The 21,143-nt window shown below is 36.4% G+C and overlaps 1 protein-coding gene across 14 annotated transcripts in view; it reads right to left on the bottom strand.

Moving 5' to 3' along the window:
- Window positions 1–21,143, bottom strand: part of sei (potassium voltage-gated channel seizure) — a 324,051-nt gene that overhangs the window by 18,527 nt on the left and 284,381 nt on the right. For all 14 annotated transcript variants that reach the window (XM_033474900.2, XM_076525504.1, XM_076525513.1 and 11 more), the window contains 7 exons: window positions 20,599–20,753; window positions 19,912–20,029; window positions 16,848–16,968; window positions 13,002–13,311; window positions 10,216–10,552; window positions 9,947–10,134; window positions 7,170–7,294 (listed from right to left, as the gene is read on the bottom strand). In XM_033474900.2, the coding sequence (XP_033330791.1) occupies window positions 7,170–7,294; window positions 9,947–10,134; window positions 10,216–10,552; window positions 13,002–13,311; window positions 16,848–16,968; window positions 19,912–20,029; window positions 20,599–20,753 (1,354 nt within the window). The remainder of the gene's footprint in view (window positions 1–7,169; window positions 7,295–9,946; window positions 10,135–10,215; window positions 10,553–13,001; window positions 13,312–16,847; window positions 16,969–19,911; window positions 20,030–20,598; window positions 20,754–21,143) is intronic.

The raw sequence follows: 21,143 nt of genomic DNA, 5'->3' as shown, positions 1-21,143 counted from the left end.
AGTAGTGCAGGGGTGTCAAACTCGCGGCCCGAGATGAACATTTTTGCGGCCCAGTCAATATATCCGACGCAAAGTAAAAATAAAATAGAAATAGTCTCGGCCAATAAAAGAGATGTCAAGTATCAGGACGTAAGCAATAATTTAACTTTATATATACGTTTCTAATATATTATATATAATTAATATATATATATATATATATATATATATAATATATTATTAATATATTACATATTATATATATATTATTATTATTTGTTTCTATGAACATTGATTTTTTTTTTGCGGCCCACCTAAAGTTAAGCATTGTTTATTTGGCCCAAGTTAGCTTTTGAGTTTGACACCCCTGATGTAGTGGATTAACAACTAAATGGGTGAGTTTCTTATTGATAATATTCTTCATATTTCTCTATCAAACAAATCTCTTACGTCCTTTAACACGATTATTATTGATTAAATTAGCTTTGAGAATCGCTCGTTGAATTGTGTTCGGACGCGGAATTATTTAAATTAAAATTTAATAAATTAACATTTACGAACTTTGTTAATCTTCACCTTGCATTAAAAATTTCATATGGTACACATGAGGTGTCATGCACACCAGAAAATTAAAACGGCTGTCGTACTTATTATTTCGGGTCCGAAAAATTAGTAAATATTTTTCAGACATTCTGAAATAAGGATGAACAGCGTTCTTCTTAAGATTACCACTGCCACGTGATAAAAAAAATATCGAAAGTTGATATTTTTCGTGACTTGTTCATTGTTTTGGATGCGGCACAGAGTCCCCCTTCAGCTGTCAAAATCAGTGGTAGGAGCACATGGCACTCGATCGATTGACCACGTTGTGTTTCGCGCCATTGTGTCTCATTGGTCGGTGTTTTTCATTAATAACTCGTAAACAAAGCCGCAGATTGCATTTTCGCAAAGGAAAAAGTTACTTAGAATGATCCCAGCTACCCCACATTTCCATAATGCGAGACATTTTTGGGACTCCCTGTAGAATGATGCTGTTCGATCTCGCGCAAACCGAACATAAGATTTGCCAGAGTCACAAGATTTGTCGACTGGGACACTCGAAATGCGTTTGTCATGGGACCCTTAGGGCCGTTTCGCACGAAGATACCTGCATCGCGATACGCATATAATAAAAACTGATCGTACATGTAACTTATGGGAACGTTCAGGCAGCAATACAGTAACGCGATACTTTTTCTCGTGTTCGATGTTGTATCGCATATGTCCAGTGATGAGCAATTTATTGTTTAGGGGGCGCATGTGACCCGGCTGCTGTTAAGCTGCGACCCACCAATGCGACGCTTCTGTCAAAAAACAATTGACGAGCTGCTCATATTGGGTATTAGGTTTCTAATTGTGGCGCACTAAATGGTTGCTCATCACTGTTGTAGTTCATATAGAATTGGAGGGGGTTAGTCATCATTGTTCTAATTTCGAAATTGTTTGAGAGTTACAAGCTCTCAAAGTTTCCAGTTTTCGCTGATTTTGACGAAAATTGACTCTACGTTTGAATTTATATCTCCGAAGCTATTAAAGATACAAAGTTGCGATTTTGAAGGATATATGTATAAACACGAACTAGTGCTCACAAGTGGGATTATTATAGAAACAGTGTCACTGGTCAGAAATGGAATACTAGAATTTTTCTAAGTGTACAAGTGACATTATGCAGTTTTCTTGGAAAACTGTCGATTCTGTTTTATACCTGTTTACATCTGTTTCCAGAGTGTTCACGAATTAAATACTTGGGATGAAAAGGGAGAGCTCACAGAATATGAACAGAATTTGTAAAAAATAAAATTTGTTTATTTTTTGAAACAAAATTTGTTCGGATACGTGTATCCTTCAGGGTCACTAGAAAAAGATCGCAACTTTTTGTCTTTAATAGTTTCGGAGATATAATTGCAAACGTGAAGGCAGTTTTTGTAGAAATCAGCAAGAATTGAAAACTTTGAGGGCTTGTAACTCCTAAACAATTTCGAAATTTCAAAATTAGAACGAAATTGAAATTTCGAAATTGAATATCATAAAAATCTCTGATATCGAGGTACAAAAGTGATATACGCTTGGCGTGGAATGGCTCGTATCCGTAATGCAAGTATCTTCGTGTGAAACGGGCTTTAGTCTCTACACCTCCGTGTACGAACCCATCGACAAAGTGGTCTTCAAAATTGTAATGTATCGATACATGTTAAAAATATTTCCTCCAAGTTTCTCCATTTTCGTTGTTTAACGCGGTCTGCCGTGTCATCCGTATGCGGATGATAGAATTATTTGCTTGGAATAGAAAATTAATTTTTACGCTGCTCTATTATATATTCCTAATTTTATTAGGATCTGCAGAACGTATGATTGTTGAAAAAGTAATTGTTGTCATGGAACTAAATGTTCCAATTTCGACTTGATTAAATGTACTACTTTAATTTAGCCAATTAACGTAGCCAAAGTATTAAGACCAATTTTGGATACTGACAACTAATCAGAACGAAGCCCATCAAAAAAGCATAAAATTAAAGTATTTTATTTAATCAAATTGAAATTGGAAAGTTAAGTTATATGACATCAACTATATTTTCAACATTCTTACGTTTTATCCTAATAAAATTAAGAAGAGCGATTTAATTTAATTAAAATTAATCAAAATTAAATTAAGTGAGCGATTTTAGATGTAAAAATAGATCGAAAAGAAAGAATAACATTTTTTCATTTAAGGTTTCGTTTGCGAAAAATATTACATTGGAAGAATAATACCATTATTGTGTAGGAATCAAGTGGCGCGTCTGGTCATGAAATACCAATTCTACGTTTCGTCATTACTCGTCACTACTCGATGCATTTTCTAATTCAGTTTTCTCAAAAAGAAATCCTTAAATGAAAAAATGTAACTCCACTTTCGTCTTATCTTTGTATGTAGAATCACTACCCGACCGATTGTACCACGATTTTTGGTACACCCTGTATAGATTTAATAATAAATTGCAAGATATAATAATTAACGATATATCGCTGTGCCTAGAAGAAAACACAAACAACTAGCGAAAGGCTGTTTTCAACAACTAGGAATATTGTTATAATCAAGAGAAATTGTTCAATAGTATCCTGCTATAAAACCATCGCGTTTGCTTAAAACAGTTGAAAAATAAACAGTGAAAAAATATATTTTTTAAACTAAACTTATTTTCCTTAGATACTGTTATGTTTGTGATATAACCACCCAAAAGGTTATTCTCATCGGTTTGGTAGTTCAATAGTTATGATTTAATAGAGAAAATAACATAATCAAAATTAATATAATAAAAATAAAAATAATAAAAATAATATAAATAATACAAATAATATAAATAATACAAATAATATAAATAATACAAATAATATTAATAATGAAAATAATATAAATAATAATATAATATTGACACTTTATTTTATAGGCCTGTAAAATTAACAATGTTGACAATTTAGAAATACCCTTCGAGATTTGTTCATATATCGCTAAAGATTATTCAAAGACTAAAATCTGAAACAATATTCCAAAAGCTGTCCGATTTCGCGTGAAATGACCCTAAATATTGTAGATAGATGGAGAAACAATATTGAAAGATGAAGAAAGAAAGAAATTTTGAATATTCTCAAAGTGTGTAGATGTAATAATAGATTAATTTAATTCTAATTTAATTAATAATTCTATCACCCACGTACGGCTGATATGGCACTCAAAGTGTTAAAGCGTTAAAATCCTAAATGTAGCATTATTTTGTTATATCACAATGTGCATAATCGCTTCAAGTAGTTCCTCAAATTACACTGTCCGACAAAATCAAACTCTTTTTCTGGATTCCTATAGCCACTTTGAAATTCTTGTAGAGCTTCACTCCCTGAACAAGAATCCGAAAACCGAATTGCTCCATCACCCTCAGTTTTGTAAATAAACGAATTTTTGTAAAAACCCAAAATTTCTACAGAATCCGATTCTGGGTAGAGTTTTCGTGCCGAACAAAAAACTTTTCGTAAAAATACAAAAATATTGCGCAGAAATTGCTCACGTCGACACTTTTTTAAACTTTGACATCAATTTATTGCTATTTAGAACCTAAAACAATTAATAAATTGCATGCCACTATATTCGGGAAACTCTCCTCTGTCTTTTAACACCAATTAGAACTTTCTAACGTTTGTACTTTTCATGCAATACCTCATTTTTGTCGAAAATTTTGGGTTTTTACAAAAGTTCGTTTATTTAAAAAACTGAGGGTGATGGAGCCATTCGGTTTTCGGATTCTTGTTCAGGGAGTGAAGCTCTGCTAGAATTTCATAGTGGCTATAGGAACCCAAAAATCGTGCCGAACAGTGTTATCGAAACGTCGTCTGGCTATGGTTGTCTGAATCTACTGGCGCGCGCGCCGATAACAATTGCAGCGTGGCTGGCGACGGACCTCGGACGTGTCGCAACTATAATTTCGCGCGAACTACATTCCGTTCCCGTTAACATTTACAAAACCAATATCACATGATATTAAAAAGTATCGTGATTCGAGCTCTCTGTCGGATTTCGACGTGTTCGTGATTCGTGGGCGATTGAGTCGAGGAGATGTTTTAGCAGAAAGGGGGGGGGGTGGCGAGGGACGAGACGATCGGGGGAAGCTCGCCCCAACGAACTACGCTACGATACGGAGACTCTGGTAAAAATTCTACGGAGAAACCTTCATGAAATACGAGCATGTACCACTTAAATTTAAATGAGATTCTACTCGTAATACTGCGGTCGTGAAGAGAAAACGAGGGGAAAGTCGCAATAATTTCGAACCCGCTGCTGGAACTGGAAACGAGAATTGAAAATGAGAGAACCCACGTTAAAAACGTAATACCTTTTCCCTCGTGGTTCTCTTCGCGATCGTCTTGCAATTAGAGCAGCTTCAACGACTGGAGCTCTGCGACGCGACGCGGGAAACCGGAATTACCTTTTCGCGATGGAGCCGTTAATTGGGCCGGAAAAAGAGGTCTTTGGGGAGTTACTAATCGGTCGAAAACTCGTCGAAACAAAATCGAGTCGATTACGATCGAAAATAGGTGGAGCATGGGTGGCGACAGGGCTGCGTATGTGTGGGCGAAGGGGAAAGCCGAGCCTTTGTATGTACACGCCAATGTAGGTATACGTCTCAAGATGTTTCTCTATCGACCAGTGTTGACAGGCAAAATACTAAGAAGAGGAGGAGGGACATTGCGAGTTGACTTGGGAAGGCGTTTGCTTAGCAACGCAACCAAGGGGAGGGGGAACCGACGCGCCCACAGTGCTTCGCATTCGTATCGCGTCGGTTCCCTCTCTCGACGGTTGCGTTGCTAGGCAAACCACTCCCCAAGCCAACTCGCAATGCCCCCCCCCCCACCTTTTTGTATTGTGCCTGTCAACACTGCTATCGACTGCTGTATTTGCGGATCTCTCGTAAAATGTGGTCGATTGATCGATGTGGTTGGTGGTGGCACAACAAAGCATGACTCAGAAGGTACCTTTTCCTGAACTTTTTAGCACCGTCATCCCCCGATAGGTAAACGTATGTACCGAACAGCTCGGAATACCAGAGGGGTCGAAACCGGGGGCACTGGGCAAGGAGGCGTAATCCTTCGCTCAAGTATCAATTGTTAACCCTCGATTGGCGAGACAAGGTCTTCCGAACGGAAGATATTTGTTCGGTATGTTCGTTGCAACCAAAGATCAAGAACGTTGCCCGTATTAGACGCCCAACGGTAACCCAGCATAACAGGGATCGTAACCAATTTCAACCGATCGCAATCGATTTCGGTTCTTTATAATTGTTTGCAACCCATGAAATGGAACTTTGTAACTCATGCTAAAAGCGACTTTTGATTACGGGACTGCTTATTTATAATTATGACTTGGTGCCAATCAGTTGAATTTATCTACGAATCTATTTTAAATAATACTAATAATATATAATATAATAATACTAATACTATATACTATATACTATATATATATATTATAGTATATAATATAATTTATATTATTATTATAATATATAATATAATAATACTATATAATACTATATAATAATACTAATAATTATGCAGAGTATGATTATTTGTTAAATGATCAACGAACGCGCTTAAATAGTGACGTTATAAATGATGTGATGAATACTATGGACGAACGACTCTGACCTTTAATTTTGAAAAATATTGTTATCACTAATACTGTTACTGTAATATGTATTTAATAATTTTACTTAAAAAGCTCGTTTTAACGTGGTTGTTACCTGTTTATTTATGTTAGCTATAATCAGGGTCTGAATAGATTCTGAGAACAACTGTTTCAAACTTTTATACAATCCATCTGGATTGAGACAATTATGAAAACTCGAGGTTATGATTGTTATGCAGATTTTTATGCAAAATAACAATTGCCTGCGTCAGTTACAAAGAATAGAAACCAAGTAGCAAGTTCATTTTTCCTTTAACAATCTTAATAGATTAAAAATAATACATCGACGTTTTAAAATGCTTTTAATTATTGCATTGTCTTAAATTGAAGCTACTCAATTTTGCTATAAATGTATAAAATCCGCAGTCTAGTTATAATGATTTCGGTTTCAGTTCTTGAGCTTGAGAACCGAAATTGATTTCAGCCAGAATCGAGATCAACATAACAGCTGTAACATTATTTGGGTTTCTGTAACTCCTTTGAGAACCAAAATCAATATTACGAGTATTTTGTGTCCCTACTTAATTAATTAATATTTAAGAACCGTTCCCTCGTGGGTAGCACGGTTTACAGAAACCTTCCTTGGTCAACCGGATTTGGGTTAGGATTAGGCGACCCGTGGAATCTCTGGTTGCAAGTCAAATCTGTGAGTTACGATGCATGTTACATAGATCCAGCTCGCTAATTAAGGGTTAACAATGTCTAGATGTCGTGCAGAGAACAACATTCCTCAGACCAGTAAATTAGAGGCAAATCAGGAGATAGATATACAGAGATAGACAGATATATATATATAGAGAGAGAGACAGAGAGGGAGAGAGAAAGAGAACTGGGTAGAGTATAAAGTGAAAAGGTTCTCTTGTCACTCCGCAAGATTAAGAACGTAGATCCGGTGCGAGACGTCGACCACGATCCTCGACAATGATCGTTCTCTCACCGGTTATCGAGTTCAAGGTCGAGCTTCGCTGCTTTGGTTCGTCGAACTCCAGGTTCAATGGCGTCATTTCCTGGCCGGCCTTCTCCGTGCTGAACTCTAGAATCCCGTGGCCACTCGCTTTGTCGCTGCAATATAAAAATATTTTTTCAAGGGAAACCGTCGATTAATTATGCGTTGTGAAAGCTTTGCTGTAACTAGGAAGGTATTTATCGAGACAAAATCAGGGACTCTTGCAAATACGTTAGTTCGTCCCCATTTCTGGTCTTTCGGTTTTCAGTTGATTACGAACAAATTGATTTGTGCAATTTTCTAACCCAAACTTGGCAAAAGAAGGCCTAACCTTTTTCAACAAATATTGGGTTGGCAACTAAGTAATTGCCGATTTCAGTTATAGATGTCTCTCACTCCCATTTTTATGATATCCGTAAATGTTATATTATAAAATTATTATTATTATTATTATGTTATTTTTTATTATCCGTGAATGTTAGCAAATGGACAAATTGAATGCAGCGGTCAAGGAAAAGCGACCAGAATTGGTCAATCGTAAAGGTGTCATTTTCCACCGGGACAATGCTAGGCCGCACACGTCTTTGTCCACTCGGCAAAAATTGATGGATATTGGTTGGGAATTGATGTTACACCCACCATATAGCCCTGATCTCGCGCCATCGGATATTACCACTTATTTCGATCCCTGGACAACTTCCTTCGTGGTGAAACTTTTAATGATGATGACGCTGTAAAATCTCACTTAACTCAGTTTTTGGCCGGAAAGGATCAGACTTTCTACGAGCGTGGAATTTTCAAGTTATCAGAGAGATGGCAAAAGGTCATCGAGCAAAATGGAAAATACATTACAGATTAAACTTCATTCCAAGCAAAAAAAAATTTTTATTTCATTGAACAAATCGGCAATTACTTAGTTGCCAACCCAATATTACACCGTTCGATAGCTAGCGCAGGAAAACATCATTTGGCAAAATGTCAACCCTGTAGCTTGGGTTAGTTACATACAGGAGTGTAGTTACAGGGAAATTATACCGCGCGCTATTTCGCACATTTTTCCTTCCAGTGCCTTCTTAAAATTACGAAAAATCCGATAAAATTGTCCAATATGCGGCCTGTCATCCAAAATACAGTGGTGTGAATAATCTTAGACTCAAAGTAACTTTTACACTTCTAGTGATATTTAAACAAAGACTTATCGATATATCGTATTTGTAAGTTTCTACTTTCTATTATTTCTAATATAGAAATATGCAAATATAGTTTTTTCTTGGTTTTTGTTTAAACGTCTGTGAAAAATGTAAAAGTTATTCTCAGTTTATAATTATCCACAGCATTGTAGGTGGTCTCTTTTAGCTGAGTTATCCTGTATATTAAAAAAAAAACTTAACAAAAATCATATTTGTATATTTCTATATTAGAAATAATAGAAAATAAAAATATACAAATATAATATTTCGTTAAGTTTCCGTTTAGGTATCGGTAACGATGTAAAAGTTACTTTGAATCTACAATTATGCACATCATTGGCAAAGAGCCTAGCCGGATAAGATGGTCAAATCTGCCATCACAGGATACTCGACGAATATTACACGGTTGAACAGCTGGCCAAGAAAAATCTCTTTACGCAAAATTTCAACCCTGAGGGTGAGGGTAGTTACAGGGCAAAATATATCGCGCGCTATTTCGTACATTTTTCCTTTAGGCGGCTTTTAAAATTCTGGAAAACGAGTGACATATTTTAGGACGGTTCAGATGTTTCGGTTGCAAGCTGTGCAAAAAATGAGAAACCAAAAAACAAAATCGTAAAAGGGTAGATTTTTCAAAAGCTAAAAATTGTGCCGTTGGTATTTTAATTCTTTGATAATGTACTACTACAAATACCTGTATAAATTTTTTCAAATTCTTTACAGGGATGCATTAAGGTGAACAAAATATAGAATTTTCGACGTTTTTTTTCGTAAGAAAATAATTTATACTTAAGTTTATCCACTCGATAAGTATATTGGATCGCTTGTTTCGTTCTTACACGAGAATGATAGACTTTTCAAGATAGACTTTTAATAAATTTTTTAATGATCGGAGTGAAAAGAAAAAAAGTTTTTCGACATTTTTCTGGTGGCTTTGAAATTTTATTCTCGTGGAAATTCTGTTTTTTATTGGCAAAATACTGAAACAAGTAACACCCTTACGAAATCACTTTCTGAACGACCTAATATTATACAGGGTATCCCAGGTTTTAATGTTCAAACTTTGTCAGCGTATTCTATGGCACAATGTAAGAAAAAAATGTTATGTAAACATAGGTCATACAGGGCTTTATTAAGAAGTTATAACAAAAATTCAGAATAGGAATAGTAATCAACTTGCTGTTACTGCGAGCATTGGCTTGAATAGATCAGCACATGCCGTGTGTTTATGTAAGCTGTGTTTATTAATACATTTCGAAATGTCTACCGTTGTTGACAATACATGATTGACATCGATCGAAGATCGAATTTATGACCGTGCGAGTTTCGTTTCTATTCTCTTTCATTTCATTGAACGAATTTTTGTTATAACTTCTTAATAAAACTCTATATGACCTATGTTTACATAACATTTTTTTCTTACTTTGTGCCATAGAATATACTGACAAAGTCTGGACATTAAAACCTGGGACACCCTGTATAGAGTTAAACGTTTCTACCATGAAATCCGGCTAGGCTTTTCCTTCTCGAATAACATCACAAAGGGACGTCGAGTTTTCGAAGGGAAGAAATACTCACTAGTCTTCCTGGTCACCCTGTAGGGAGTCTTGTCGACCGGTGGGGATGAGATTGGTGCCGGGGCCTATTCCGGGCCCTCGACGGTATCTTGGTGGACGGAAAATGAATCTCCTAGTGTCGACTTCGACGTCCGTTGGAGTGCTGACAGGAAACCTTGCTGACATTGGATCGACACCGGCTTGCTCCTCCTAAAAGTCGTTCACAACTTTCAACGAGTCTGTCGAGAAATGCGAGAAAGAACGTGGGAAGAGAAACGAAAGAGTACGTACATCTCGGAGAGGAAAAGTGATCTCGAGATTCTCGCTGAAGTGGTTCGCGAACTCCGGATAGAGAGCGAGAACGTCCAGCAGATCGTCCCTGTGTATCTTGTGCAGGTCGCAGTAGGTGAGGATGCGGACGTCGCAGGATGACTTGCCGACGGTGGTGTAGATACAGGGGTTCTCTCCGAATATGTCGTCCTTGCCCAGGATCGCCATCACCACGTCGTTCTTTACTATCTCTATGCTGCCGCGCGATATGAAGTACAGGGACGTGAGAACGTCTCCACGATGAACCAACGTGTCGCCGGGCGGTGCGTGCGTTGTTTTAAATTTTAACGATAATGCTCTGCGTAACACGGGCACAAAACGATCCGTTAAACAACGTTGGGAAAAGACATGGGAATGGGACTCGTGCCGGTATAAGAAATTCCGATATTATACCCGTATTTTTCTGTTGACAAATGTATTCGGACACCTTTTAACCGTTTGCGTACCAGATGGTTCTGAAAAAAACAGGATCGAAAAGCGCCGAAGAGTGCAACAGCGCTCCTTCGATTATATGTCGAAAAAAGCCGTAAAACATAAAATAAAACGTTATGAATGAAAATATATATACTATTAATTTAGAATAGGTAACAACAAAATGCAAATTGGATTACTGACAGCGATGCGACGCGCGACGTATACATGCGTCTGATAGACTGAGCACGTTTCGATAAATTTCGGGTGGGCCGTAAGTCGTCTGTTTCGGCCAAATGCCCTGGCTTTTCTCGACACAAAATCTGAAGAGCGCAAAAGTGGCTCGTGGTACGCAAACGGTTAAGAAGCAATAACTTTTTTCAGACGACCAGATGACTGGAATTTGTTTTTAGATGATGGAAGGAGTAGTTTAACTGGACAGTGACTAAAATTATTTTTTACATTTTGCTATTATTTGGAATCATACAAAAGAAATTAAAAAGTCTCGGTTTTTAATTTTCTTACCTGAGCCGATAACGAAAATTTAAAAAATGCGTTTCATAGGTCTCGGTAATTTGTATGTATATTGAAAATTTCATCGGAATCAGTTAACGTAGAGTTGAGCTACAAGCGTTGAAAGATTTAAAAAATGATAGATTTTTGATAGCTGTTGGTCGAAAAGTGTTAAAAATGGATACAGAATTGCGATTTTTGCCATCTTTAATTCTTCACAGCTCATATCACTGTCATCCGATTTCGATGAAATTTTTAACATGCATATAAGTTGCCGAGATCTACGAAAGGCATTTTTTAAACTTTCCTTATATGCTCAGATAAAAGAAGTTGAGAAACGTAAGCCTTCTATTATTTCTTTTCATTTATTTAATTTCAAAATTAAAAAGCACACACACACACAGTATTTTAGTCATTGTCTAGTAGGCTAGCGCCTGTATCATCTATAAGAAATTCGCGTCGTCTGGTCTAGTTATAAAAATATATTGCATTTTAAAGGGTGCGCAAATACATTTGTCCGGTACTGTATGTACATTATACTGATGTTCTTGCAATATCAAAACTGCAGTAATATGTACAATATATTTGCAAGTGAAGAAGATGCGATAATGCTGTTTATAATTATCTAAATTCGTTCAGTAGTACAAACGCTGTTTTTAACTTGATAATTAAAACATTGTATTCATCTTCGAAGTCGCGTTACGATTTGCGACAAAAGTGGAAGTGGGAGTGGAATTTAAACAGCTGTACGAACGACATTGTCACAGCGAGGTACAAAAACGGAGAGAGAAACCAAAAAATACAGTAAATTCTCCTAAATTGTCCCTCGGCTTGGAAACAAAAATGGACAATTTTTATACGTGTTGATAATCGGCGACTTTAAAAACCAAATTGTCACCTCTTCCCAAGTTGTCCATTTTTGTTTACAAATTGAGGGACAATTGGAGAGAATTTACTATATCTATGTGCAAATTTTACCGATATTAAGGGGGTATTCTAGTGTGAACTTTTGAAAAAATTAATCTTTTTTTGCATCTTCTTAAAGGATATAGTTTCAAAAATACATCTCTGGAATCTTACATGCGAACTCCTAAAATTAACGAAGCTACAGTTGTTTCAGTTTGAAACATACGACGACTTTATATCATTATCGATATACTAAACATTAAAGGCATTGTTTTCGAAACTATGTTTTCCAGAACGATGTCCACGACATTTCAAAATCTACTTGACCAATTGACTCAAAATTTTAAGTACACATTTAGTACATGAATCGTCCTGGAATCAATTAAAATTTTTTATTCTTTTCTATTCTTTTAGGCTTCCGAAGTTTAAAAAAACATGCAAAAATCGATAATCGAATTTCAAAGTAACTCCACCTTTTTAATTAGCGACTTTTTTCTTTTGTTCTAGTACCTGCTATAACCAAATTCGTACTAATTAAGGAACTTCCACGTTTTTTTTCTTTCAAACAAGCAGAATGGCCGAAATCATGGACACCGTGAGACGATCTTTTTTAAAAATGACTATGAGAGTAAGCCACTAATTTTAACTTTTTTTTGTTCCAAAAAATATTGAAACTTCGCTAAAATAGGTACAAATAAACCTTGTCAATTTGACTGAAAAGGATATAATAGTTTCTTTGTAAAAAATTCCCTAATAATAATAATAAATTAAAAATAAATAAAGTAATAATAAATTAATAATTATAAAATGGTAATAAAAAATAACAATAATAAAGTTAAAAATACACGCACTTCACACTAGAATACCCGCTGAAGTTTCTGGTTGAAAGTCGCGAAACTTTGAGAAGTCGAGCGTACCTTAAACAACCTTGGCTGGCCTTCTTGAACGCTTTACAGTTGTTTAAAAGGTTTCTATTCAGATGAAGACGGATGTCCGCCTGAAGGCACTCTGGGAACCCTTTCAGAACACTGTTCATGTCGATCCCGTTCGTATAGGTCCACGCGTGCTGGAAGTACTCCTCCAGCCGGTGGCGGAGCGGATTCGGGATCTGGTGGAACCGTATGAACTCGCGGACGCGAAGCATCTGTGTGTGGTATCGAGTCGTGCCGCTGTACAGCCTCTGTATGATCGCCGAGACGTTACCGAAAATACTGGCGTACATCAGAGCTGCGGAGAAGCGTTCATTAGTTATCGTGGAAACAACGTGTATCGAAGGCGGACGAGAAAGAATCTGGGCGATCGAGTAATCGGTTCTCGAGAACAAAAGATCCAAGATATACAGTAATGTCTCTCTAATTGACGCTCAGATTGTCCACAAAAATGGACAATTTTGGAAGAGGAGATACGATTGTTCGAGCCTTGTGGCTCGTTTTGTATGGTTTTCGATTGTCAACAACTATAAAAACGAGGTGCGAGACTCGAATAATCGTATCTCCTCTTCCCAAGTTGTCCATTTTTGTACACAATCTGAGCGTCAATTAGGGAGACATTATTGCAATTCGATTGTATCAAAAAGGAAAGTCTGAAAAGTAGGCAGTGTAATTGGAGGAAAGAGGGGTGACGATAATTACGACGGTATATTTAACAAGTTAAGTGTTGGAAATGAAAGCAAAATAATTTAATGAACACTGAACCTACCATGACCGGTCAGATGACTGTTTTTAAACTTTTTGGTAAAATGGGTCTTACAAATATTGTTATCACATCGCCATTTGACTTTACGACTTTTATTATAATTTACATCTAATGTATTTTTCAATATTTATTTCCCAATTATTACTTTTTTTACTGAGAAATATATGCAATTTGACCTGACTACCGCGTCCATAAAATATATTTTTACTATAATAATAGTATTTGTACTATAATATTATAGTAGTATTTTTACTATACAATAGTATTTTTACTATTGCACATTTACTATTGCAAATATTGCATAATTATGCTATGTTTGTTGATACCTATTGAATGTTCGATTTCATTCTTAGTTTGACCATTTCAAGATATCACAAGATATTTTGTGAGTCAAGAATTTTGTATTTCATTGTTATGTTGATAATTCCGATCTCAAGAAATTCAAGACATTTCAAATTAATAGAAGAAGTAAATAATGTAGCTGAAGAGTGTTCGAGATCTAGCGAAGGAGGACTATAAAGAAGAAATCGCTATCGTTGGAACCATCCGTGTAAATAAAAAGGAACTATCAAAATTTGCAAAACAAGCGAAAGTTGATATATACTTCTTAACAGAACTGTATAAAGCGAATCATCGTACATTTAGAATTTATAAAAGTAAGTCAAATAAAAATGTGCTTTTATTAACCTCGAAGTAAAAATTTCTAAAAATTGAAGAAGCGTATACCAATACTCCGTGAAATCGAAATGTCGAAAATAGTCTGTGCAAGTTTTCTTTAATATTCTTGATTTAATCGGAATAAACTCGTGGGTGTTATACAGGGTGTCCCAGTGTCGGTGGTACAACTGAGAAGAGGGTAATTTTACACCAAAAAAGCAAGTAAAGAATAAGGAATAAAACGATTTCATTTGAGGTTTTGTTGCCGTGAAAATCGACTTTGAATATTCAAACATGAGTTTTTTATTCTTTTTGTCATTCCAAGCAATAGTAAAATTGAGTTATTCTAGTTATGGTCTAATAGACTGGTTTTCTATCATCTAAAAAAAAAATTCAAGTTGTTTAGTCCAGTTCTAAGAAAGTTATTCCGTTTTAAAAGGCCTTCGAATACTTTTGTTACCTACTGTAACTATGGTTTAGAATAGTTTAGATGTATGGATCTCGATAGAAGTCATATGTCACTTATAAATAGTACTAATATAAGCAGTACCGCGATGTACTGTGCTACTTATTTCTATCTATGGATTTAAACGAAAATAAAACATGTAATTTAGTTAGAAACTTTTTCTGAAAGGAAAATTCATGCAAAAATTCTTCGAAATGCTGAATATTCAAAATCGATTTTCGCGATAACCATGCCTTAACTGAACAAATTTTATTCTTTATTTTCGATTTGTTTTTTCATGTAAAATCACCCCCTTTTCGGTTGCATCACCGATGCTTGGACACCCTGTACAAAGGAGTAATCGGGAAAAAATTTCTACCTAGCAATTTTTATTCAAATTATTTTATTCAAATTTATGCGACAGAAAGAACAGGAATATGTACGGGAAAGGTCAACAAATTCAGATTTCATGTGCGAGAAAATAGTTTCAAAAAAGACATCGCAAAGAAAACAAACCTGCAAAAATCCGTTTCAAATGAAAAAGAACCAAATCATTTGCAAAATATGCGCTGAACGTGAAAAATTGTACTAAACGGTACAATGTTAATTGGTAGGTGTAACGTTAAACCTATCATGATCAAAATAATCGGTTTCTTGCTTGTATTTATAATTCTGCAAACTTTAGAGACACTTTTATGGGAAATGTTTGGATAAATTATGTTCTTGGAGTAAGTTTTATAATAAAAATTTTACAAAGTCTAAATAAATTCGATCTCACTTTTACAAGGCAATAGACACCAGTCACTATTACTGCTGAATCGTATTAGTGTTATGAAATTGAAACTACAAAGTTAGTTTTAATTACACAGTTACGCAGTAAATGATATGCCAACTCTTTTGCATTTTAAAAATTCTACTAAAATCGAATTTGTTCAAATATGTTACAATAAATACGAATATTGTAGATTAGGTCAAGAATTAGTATCATTCATATGTGACCACTTGTGTGTGACCGTGTGTTTTTAAACGCAATAACTTTTTTAAAACTGGACTAAATGATTAGAATTTTTTGAACATATTAGAGGGACTAGTTTACTGTACAATTATTGAAATACTTTCTTTCTAAATTTTGCTATTACTTGGAATGACAGAAAAATGAAAAAAATCTCTCATTTTTTTAACTTTTTTAACTCAGTCTATAAAGAAAACGTAAAAAAAGCGTTTTGTAGATCTCGGTAACTTATATGCATGCCGAAAATTTCATCGAGATCGGTTAAAAATCGCGAATTAATTAAAGATCGCGAAAATTGCAGTTCCATGGCGATCTTTTACACTTCCGACTAAATAAAAAATTCAGAAATCTGCAGATTTATACATCTTTCAACGTCTGTAGCTTGACTCTAATAGCGTTAACCGATTTAGATTTTCAGCGTGTACATAAATTAGCGAAATCTACGAAACGCATTTTTAACATTTTCTTTGTAGACTGAGATGAAAGAGTTAAAAGAACTAGAGTTTTTCCTTTTTTTGTTATTCCAAGTAATAATAAAAGTAAAAAAAAGAAGTGTAAACAAAAATAAAAATCTAAAGTGAGCAAAAGTAATAAGTTAAAAAGCGAAAGTTCTGTATCTCCCTTTGTCATTCCAAGTAATAACAAAATTATAAGAGAGTATTTCAGGCATTGTACAGAAAACTAGTCCAACTAACACTTAAAAAAGATTCGAGTCATTTAGTCCAGTTTTGAAAAAGTTATTGAGTTTTGTGAAAGGCGTTTCTTAACTTTTCTCTGTAAGTGTATGTATTACATAAGAAAACATTATGTATAACCGGAAGCCCGATCTAAACCACGCCGCACGGGCTACCTACTACTAATAATAATAATTATAATAATAATAACATACAGTAAAAGAAAAGGGGGCCGTTAATGGGGAGGAAACTCCGTTTAGGTAATGCAACATCTACTCACATCCGATCAGCATAACGGCTATCGTAAAGATTTTCTCGGTGTCCGTATTCGGCGCTACGTTTCCAAAGCCCACCGACGTTAAACTACTAAAGGTGAAGTACAGTGCTGTGATATAGAGACTCTGAAATCGAACAGACGAACAAAAGGATTAGTTTCCCGGTAGCAATGGCGGCGCAGCCTTTACACGCGAAACAAAATACATCGATTCGGGGTCGCGGTTACAGACGTCGACACGGCAACACGCCACACAGTGGTGCATTTGGTCAAAAAGCAGCAAAAAGTCTGTGAAAAAGAAAACGAACTATCCAACAGAATTAGGATTTTGCACGTTGGACGGTTGTTTCAAAATTATAGGTGAAATAATAGCTGAATTATGTTTTAATTAATTACAATTTCTTTAAATTCAAACGACTACAGAGTTTAAAAACATTTGTTCCTTGATTTACTTGAAAATGAATTTATTGGCTTGACAACTAAGTAATTGCCGATTTGTTCAATGAAATAAAAAATTTTTTTTTACTTGGAACGAAGTTTAATTTGTAATGTATTTTCCATTTTGTTCGATGACCTTTCGCCATCTCTCTGACAACTTGAAAATTCCAGGCTCGTAGAAAGTCTGATCCTTTTCGGCCAAAAACTGAGTTAAGTGAGATTTTACAGCGTCATCATCATTAAAAGTTTTACCACGAAGGGAGTTGTCCAAGGATCGAAATAAGTGGTAATCCGATGGCGCGAGATCAGGGCTATATGGTGGGTGTAACATCAATTCCCAACCAATATCCATCAATTTTTGCCGAGTGGACAAAGACGTGTGCGGCCTAGCATTGTCCTGCTGGAAAATGACACCTTTACGATTGACCAATTCTGGTCGCTTTTCCTTGACCGCTGCATTCAATTTGTCCAGTTGCTAACATTCACGGATAATAAAAAATAACATAATAATAATAATAATAATAATAATTTTATAATATAACATTTACGGATATCATAAAAATGGGAGTGAGAGACATCTATAACTGAAATCGGCAATTACTTAGTTGCCAACTCAATAAATTGACGATATGGGAATAGCTGTTTTTCTTGTATCGTTACCCTTAGTCTGCTAAATTATTTTCTCTAATATTTTTGACATCATTGGTAGCAGGGATATTGGTCTACATGACGAAGATTCAAGAACGCTTTTGTTTGGTTTTTGTAACATGATTTCAGCTACTTTCTATGTACAGTAAATTCTCTCCAATTGTCCCTCAGCTGGTAAACAGAAATTGACGATTTGGGAAGAGGAGAGACGATTATTCGAGCCTCGTGACTCGTTCTCATAATCGCCGATTGTCATAACTATAAAAACGAGCCGCAAGGCTTGAATAATCTTATCTTCTTTTCCCAAATTATCTATTTTTGTGTACAATCTGAGCGTTAATTAGGGAGAATTTACTGTACTTGGAAATTGTTGTAGCTTGAATACGGCATTAAACATTATTGTAATCATTTTGATTGCTTTGTCCGACAGTTACGGATATCATAAAAAGGGAGTGAGAGATATCTATAACTGAAATCGGCAATTACTTAGCTGCCAACCCAATATATTGGGAAACTCCCTATTTGTCGTCTGCCAAAAATAACGTTTTCAAATATTCGTTGAGCGTGAAGTTATTGTTCGGGCTAATCGTAAGCCTCTTTTTGTTGCGTTCTTCTGTATGTGTGCAGGCACACAAAAGATGCTTTAATCCGTTCACTGTCGACTACGAAATATCTCGTAAGCGCCTCTCGGCACAGGAATTTTATTCAGTGACGCCAGCTACGAGTTATCTCGTAGGATTTTCCTTAAAATTGGGCTATCTTGAGATCTTGCCCAGGGCAGGGCGCTCTTTTGTCTGCCAGTGAATGGATTAAGTTGATTAAAGCTGGGACAGATTTTTTTCGTCAAGTTGTAACGCTAAAGTAACTGTGTTTAAAAGATTCTCACCACTTTCGAACACTTTTGACCGTAATTGAAGTTTACATACCTACCTTCAGAAGAATCTTAACTCTGGCTCATTTTAACTGATCTCGACAAAAAACTGTTTATAAGAGATTTTATCATGGACCAGAATTACCCCGGCTCCGTTCTCTGCGAGGTCCGTCCTTCGGGGGTTAGATAATAAAGAAAAATGTGAAACGCGCACAATTGACGAGTTCTTTAAGTATAACAAAATATTTAATTAAAAATATTATATTTAAATACAATTTTGTTAATGTTACGTAAACAAAATTTCCGTTGATCGTACCATAGTTGCAAGAACTGAACGAGCATTTTTCCAAGAGTGGTCCAATGAGTCCCATAATAGTAATTTATATAACATGAAAACAATTATTATTAGATATTATTTTATACTCGAAGTATTAACCCTTTGCATTCGAGTGGCGACTCTGAGGTGATGCTAAAAATTGCTGGACTAATTTCAAAAGAATTTTCACATTATTACATTTGTCTATAAGCGTACACGTTCAATTTCATATGTATCAAATAAAAACAATGGTACCAAATGGAAATACTGTAGGTTGGAACAAACGTCTTCATTTTGAAGTTAAAATAGTCTCGAGTGCAAAGAGTTAATAAAACACATTAAATTTCACATTTTTCTCTATTATTTGAGACACGTCAGTTATGAAAGTTGTTATGAAACTGCTTAAATAAAAAAGAAGTCCAACGCAAAGAGAGATTATTTTGGATCCCTTAAATTTTCCACATAGTTTTGAGATCCTTAGCTAATCACAATTAAAGACAGAAAAATGACATAATCATTGCACTAAAAACCGACGAATTCTCGGGAGAGAAGAAAAGGTCGTTTGTTATGCGCAAATATCTGTAAAAAAGTTGTTCTTTTTAAATCCGATTGTTGCACATTACGCTCCTACTATTAGGCGATGCAAAAAAGGTATTCTTTTGAAAACTAAAAATTTAATTAACAGACTTTACGCAGCCTCGGCACCACTGTGCGGCCGCGTCGCGCGAGCCATCGTTAAAACGATGGCATTTTATTACGATATTTCGCGGTAAGTTCGAGTCGCAGAGTTCGTTCACCTTTATAGTCGGCCCTCCGGTGTTATTGTGATAAAACTGATGCGTGTCGTTCGCCAGAATGTCGATCCAGCCGACTTTGCTCTCCAACATTGGCCTTTCCGCGTGCCCTATAGCGTACCTGCGCAACAGAGAACGATTGCCTTATCAGGTTTCCAAGTTCGTGGTCTCTCTGATTCATCGTGCTAACACGTTCGCTTCGATCGGATCTTTAACCCTGGAAGCACACCTCGTATAAAGTGCATAGGGCGGTGGTCTACGAGTTCTGGGTTATATCATCGAACCGGCCTATGCCCGTGTATCTTTAATATTTCTTGCTGTGTGTTCCGCTAATCTCTTTGTACTCTACACGGCTAGCTTTTATTCTACGAGAATGATTCAGCACGTGTACTGTACATCGAACTTAAAGGCCTACAGGGAACCAGTGGCTTCAGAGTGTCTAGTGCGATATGAAATAGCTACGATCCGACATCCTCGCGTCGATAACCATCATTTCACAAGAGCGTGGAACGGAAATTCGAATCTCTGAGCGCAGGAGGATCATCGTCGCGCGACAATTAGGCGACCGATCGGTTTCGATTGGTCATCGATGCAAGGATGAAAGCATCCTAGCTAGGGCGTTCTAGGGTCACTATCTAAGAAGAAGCAGTGGTTTTACGGCATTAATTATAGAAGTGGGAGATGATTTACCATATGCACGCCAGCCAGTGAGCAATAAGAGCGAAGGTGGCCATCAAAAGGAGCAATACCGCAGCTCCGTACTCGCTGTACCTGTCGATCTTCCTAGCTACTCTGACGAGTCGCAGAAGACGCGCCGTCTTCAACAGTCCCATCAAGGTGGTCGTCTGCAAAGAACACGTCACACTTTGTCGATCTCACGCTCGGCCGTACGAGACTCTTGTTCGTTGCACGAGTTTCCCATCGAGCCGCTGCAACAACTGACTTCGAACGTTCGTACGTCGGCTTTCGGTGCGCCGACGGTACCGATTCCCTTGGTGAGCCAGGTGTGTAACTTCCAGGCGGGCGCAACGGTCCACCGACAAACCGTGCGTCGCCGAAATTCATTGGTTACCGATTCGTAGCGTTCGTCTTTTCCACGGTCCGTCCGCGAACCGTCGAAAGAACGAACAAGACTCGACACAGCCCGGCAAAGTCAGTTCCGCGGTTCGAGCGATGGTTGCAGCGGTGTAGAGATCTTACGAGGAGAGTCTAAAATGTGCGACTGTCGTTCCCGT

The sequence above is a fragment of the Megalopta genalis genome, chromosome 12, assembly GCF_051020955.1.
Source record: "Megalopta genalis isolate 19385.01 chromosome 12, iyMegGena1_principal, whole genome shotgun sequence".
Classification (NCBI taxonomy): domain Eukaryota; kingdom Metazoa; phylum Arthropoda; class Insecta; order Hymenoptera; family Halictidae; genus Megalopta; species Megalopta genalis.
This window is presented reverse-complemented; position numbering and strand designations above follow the sequence as displayed.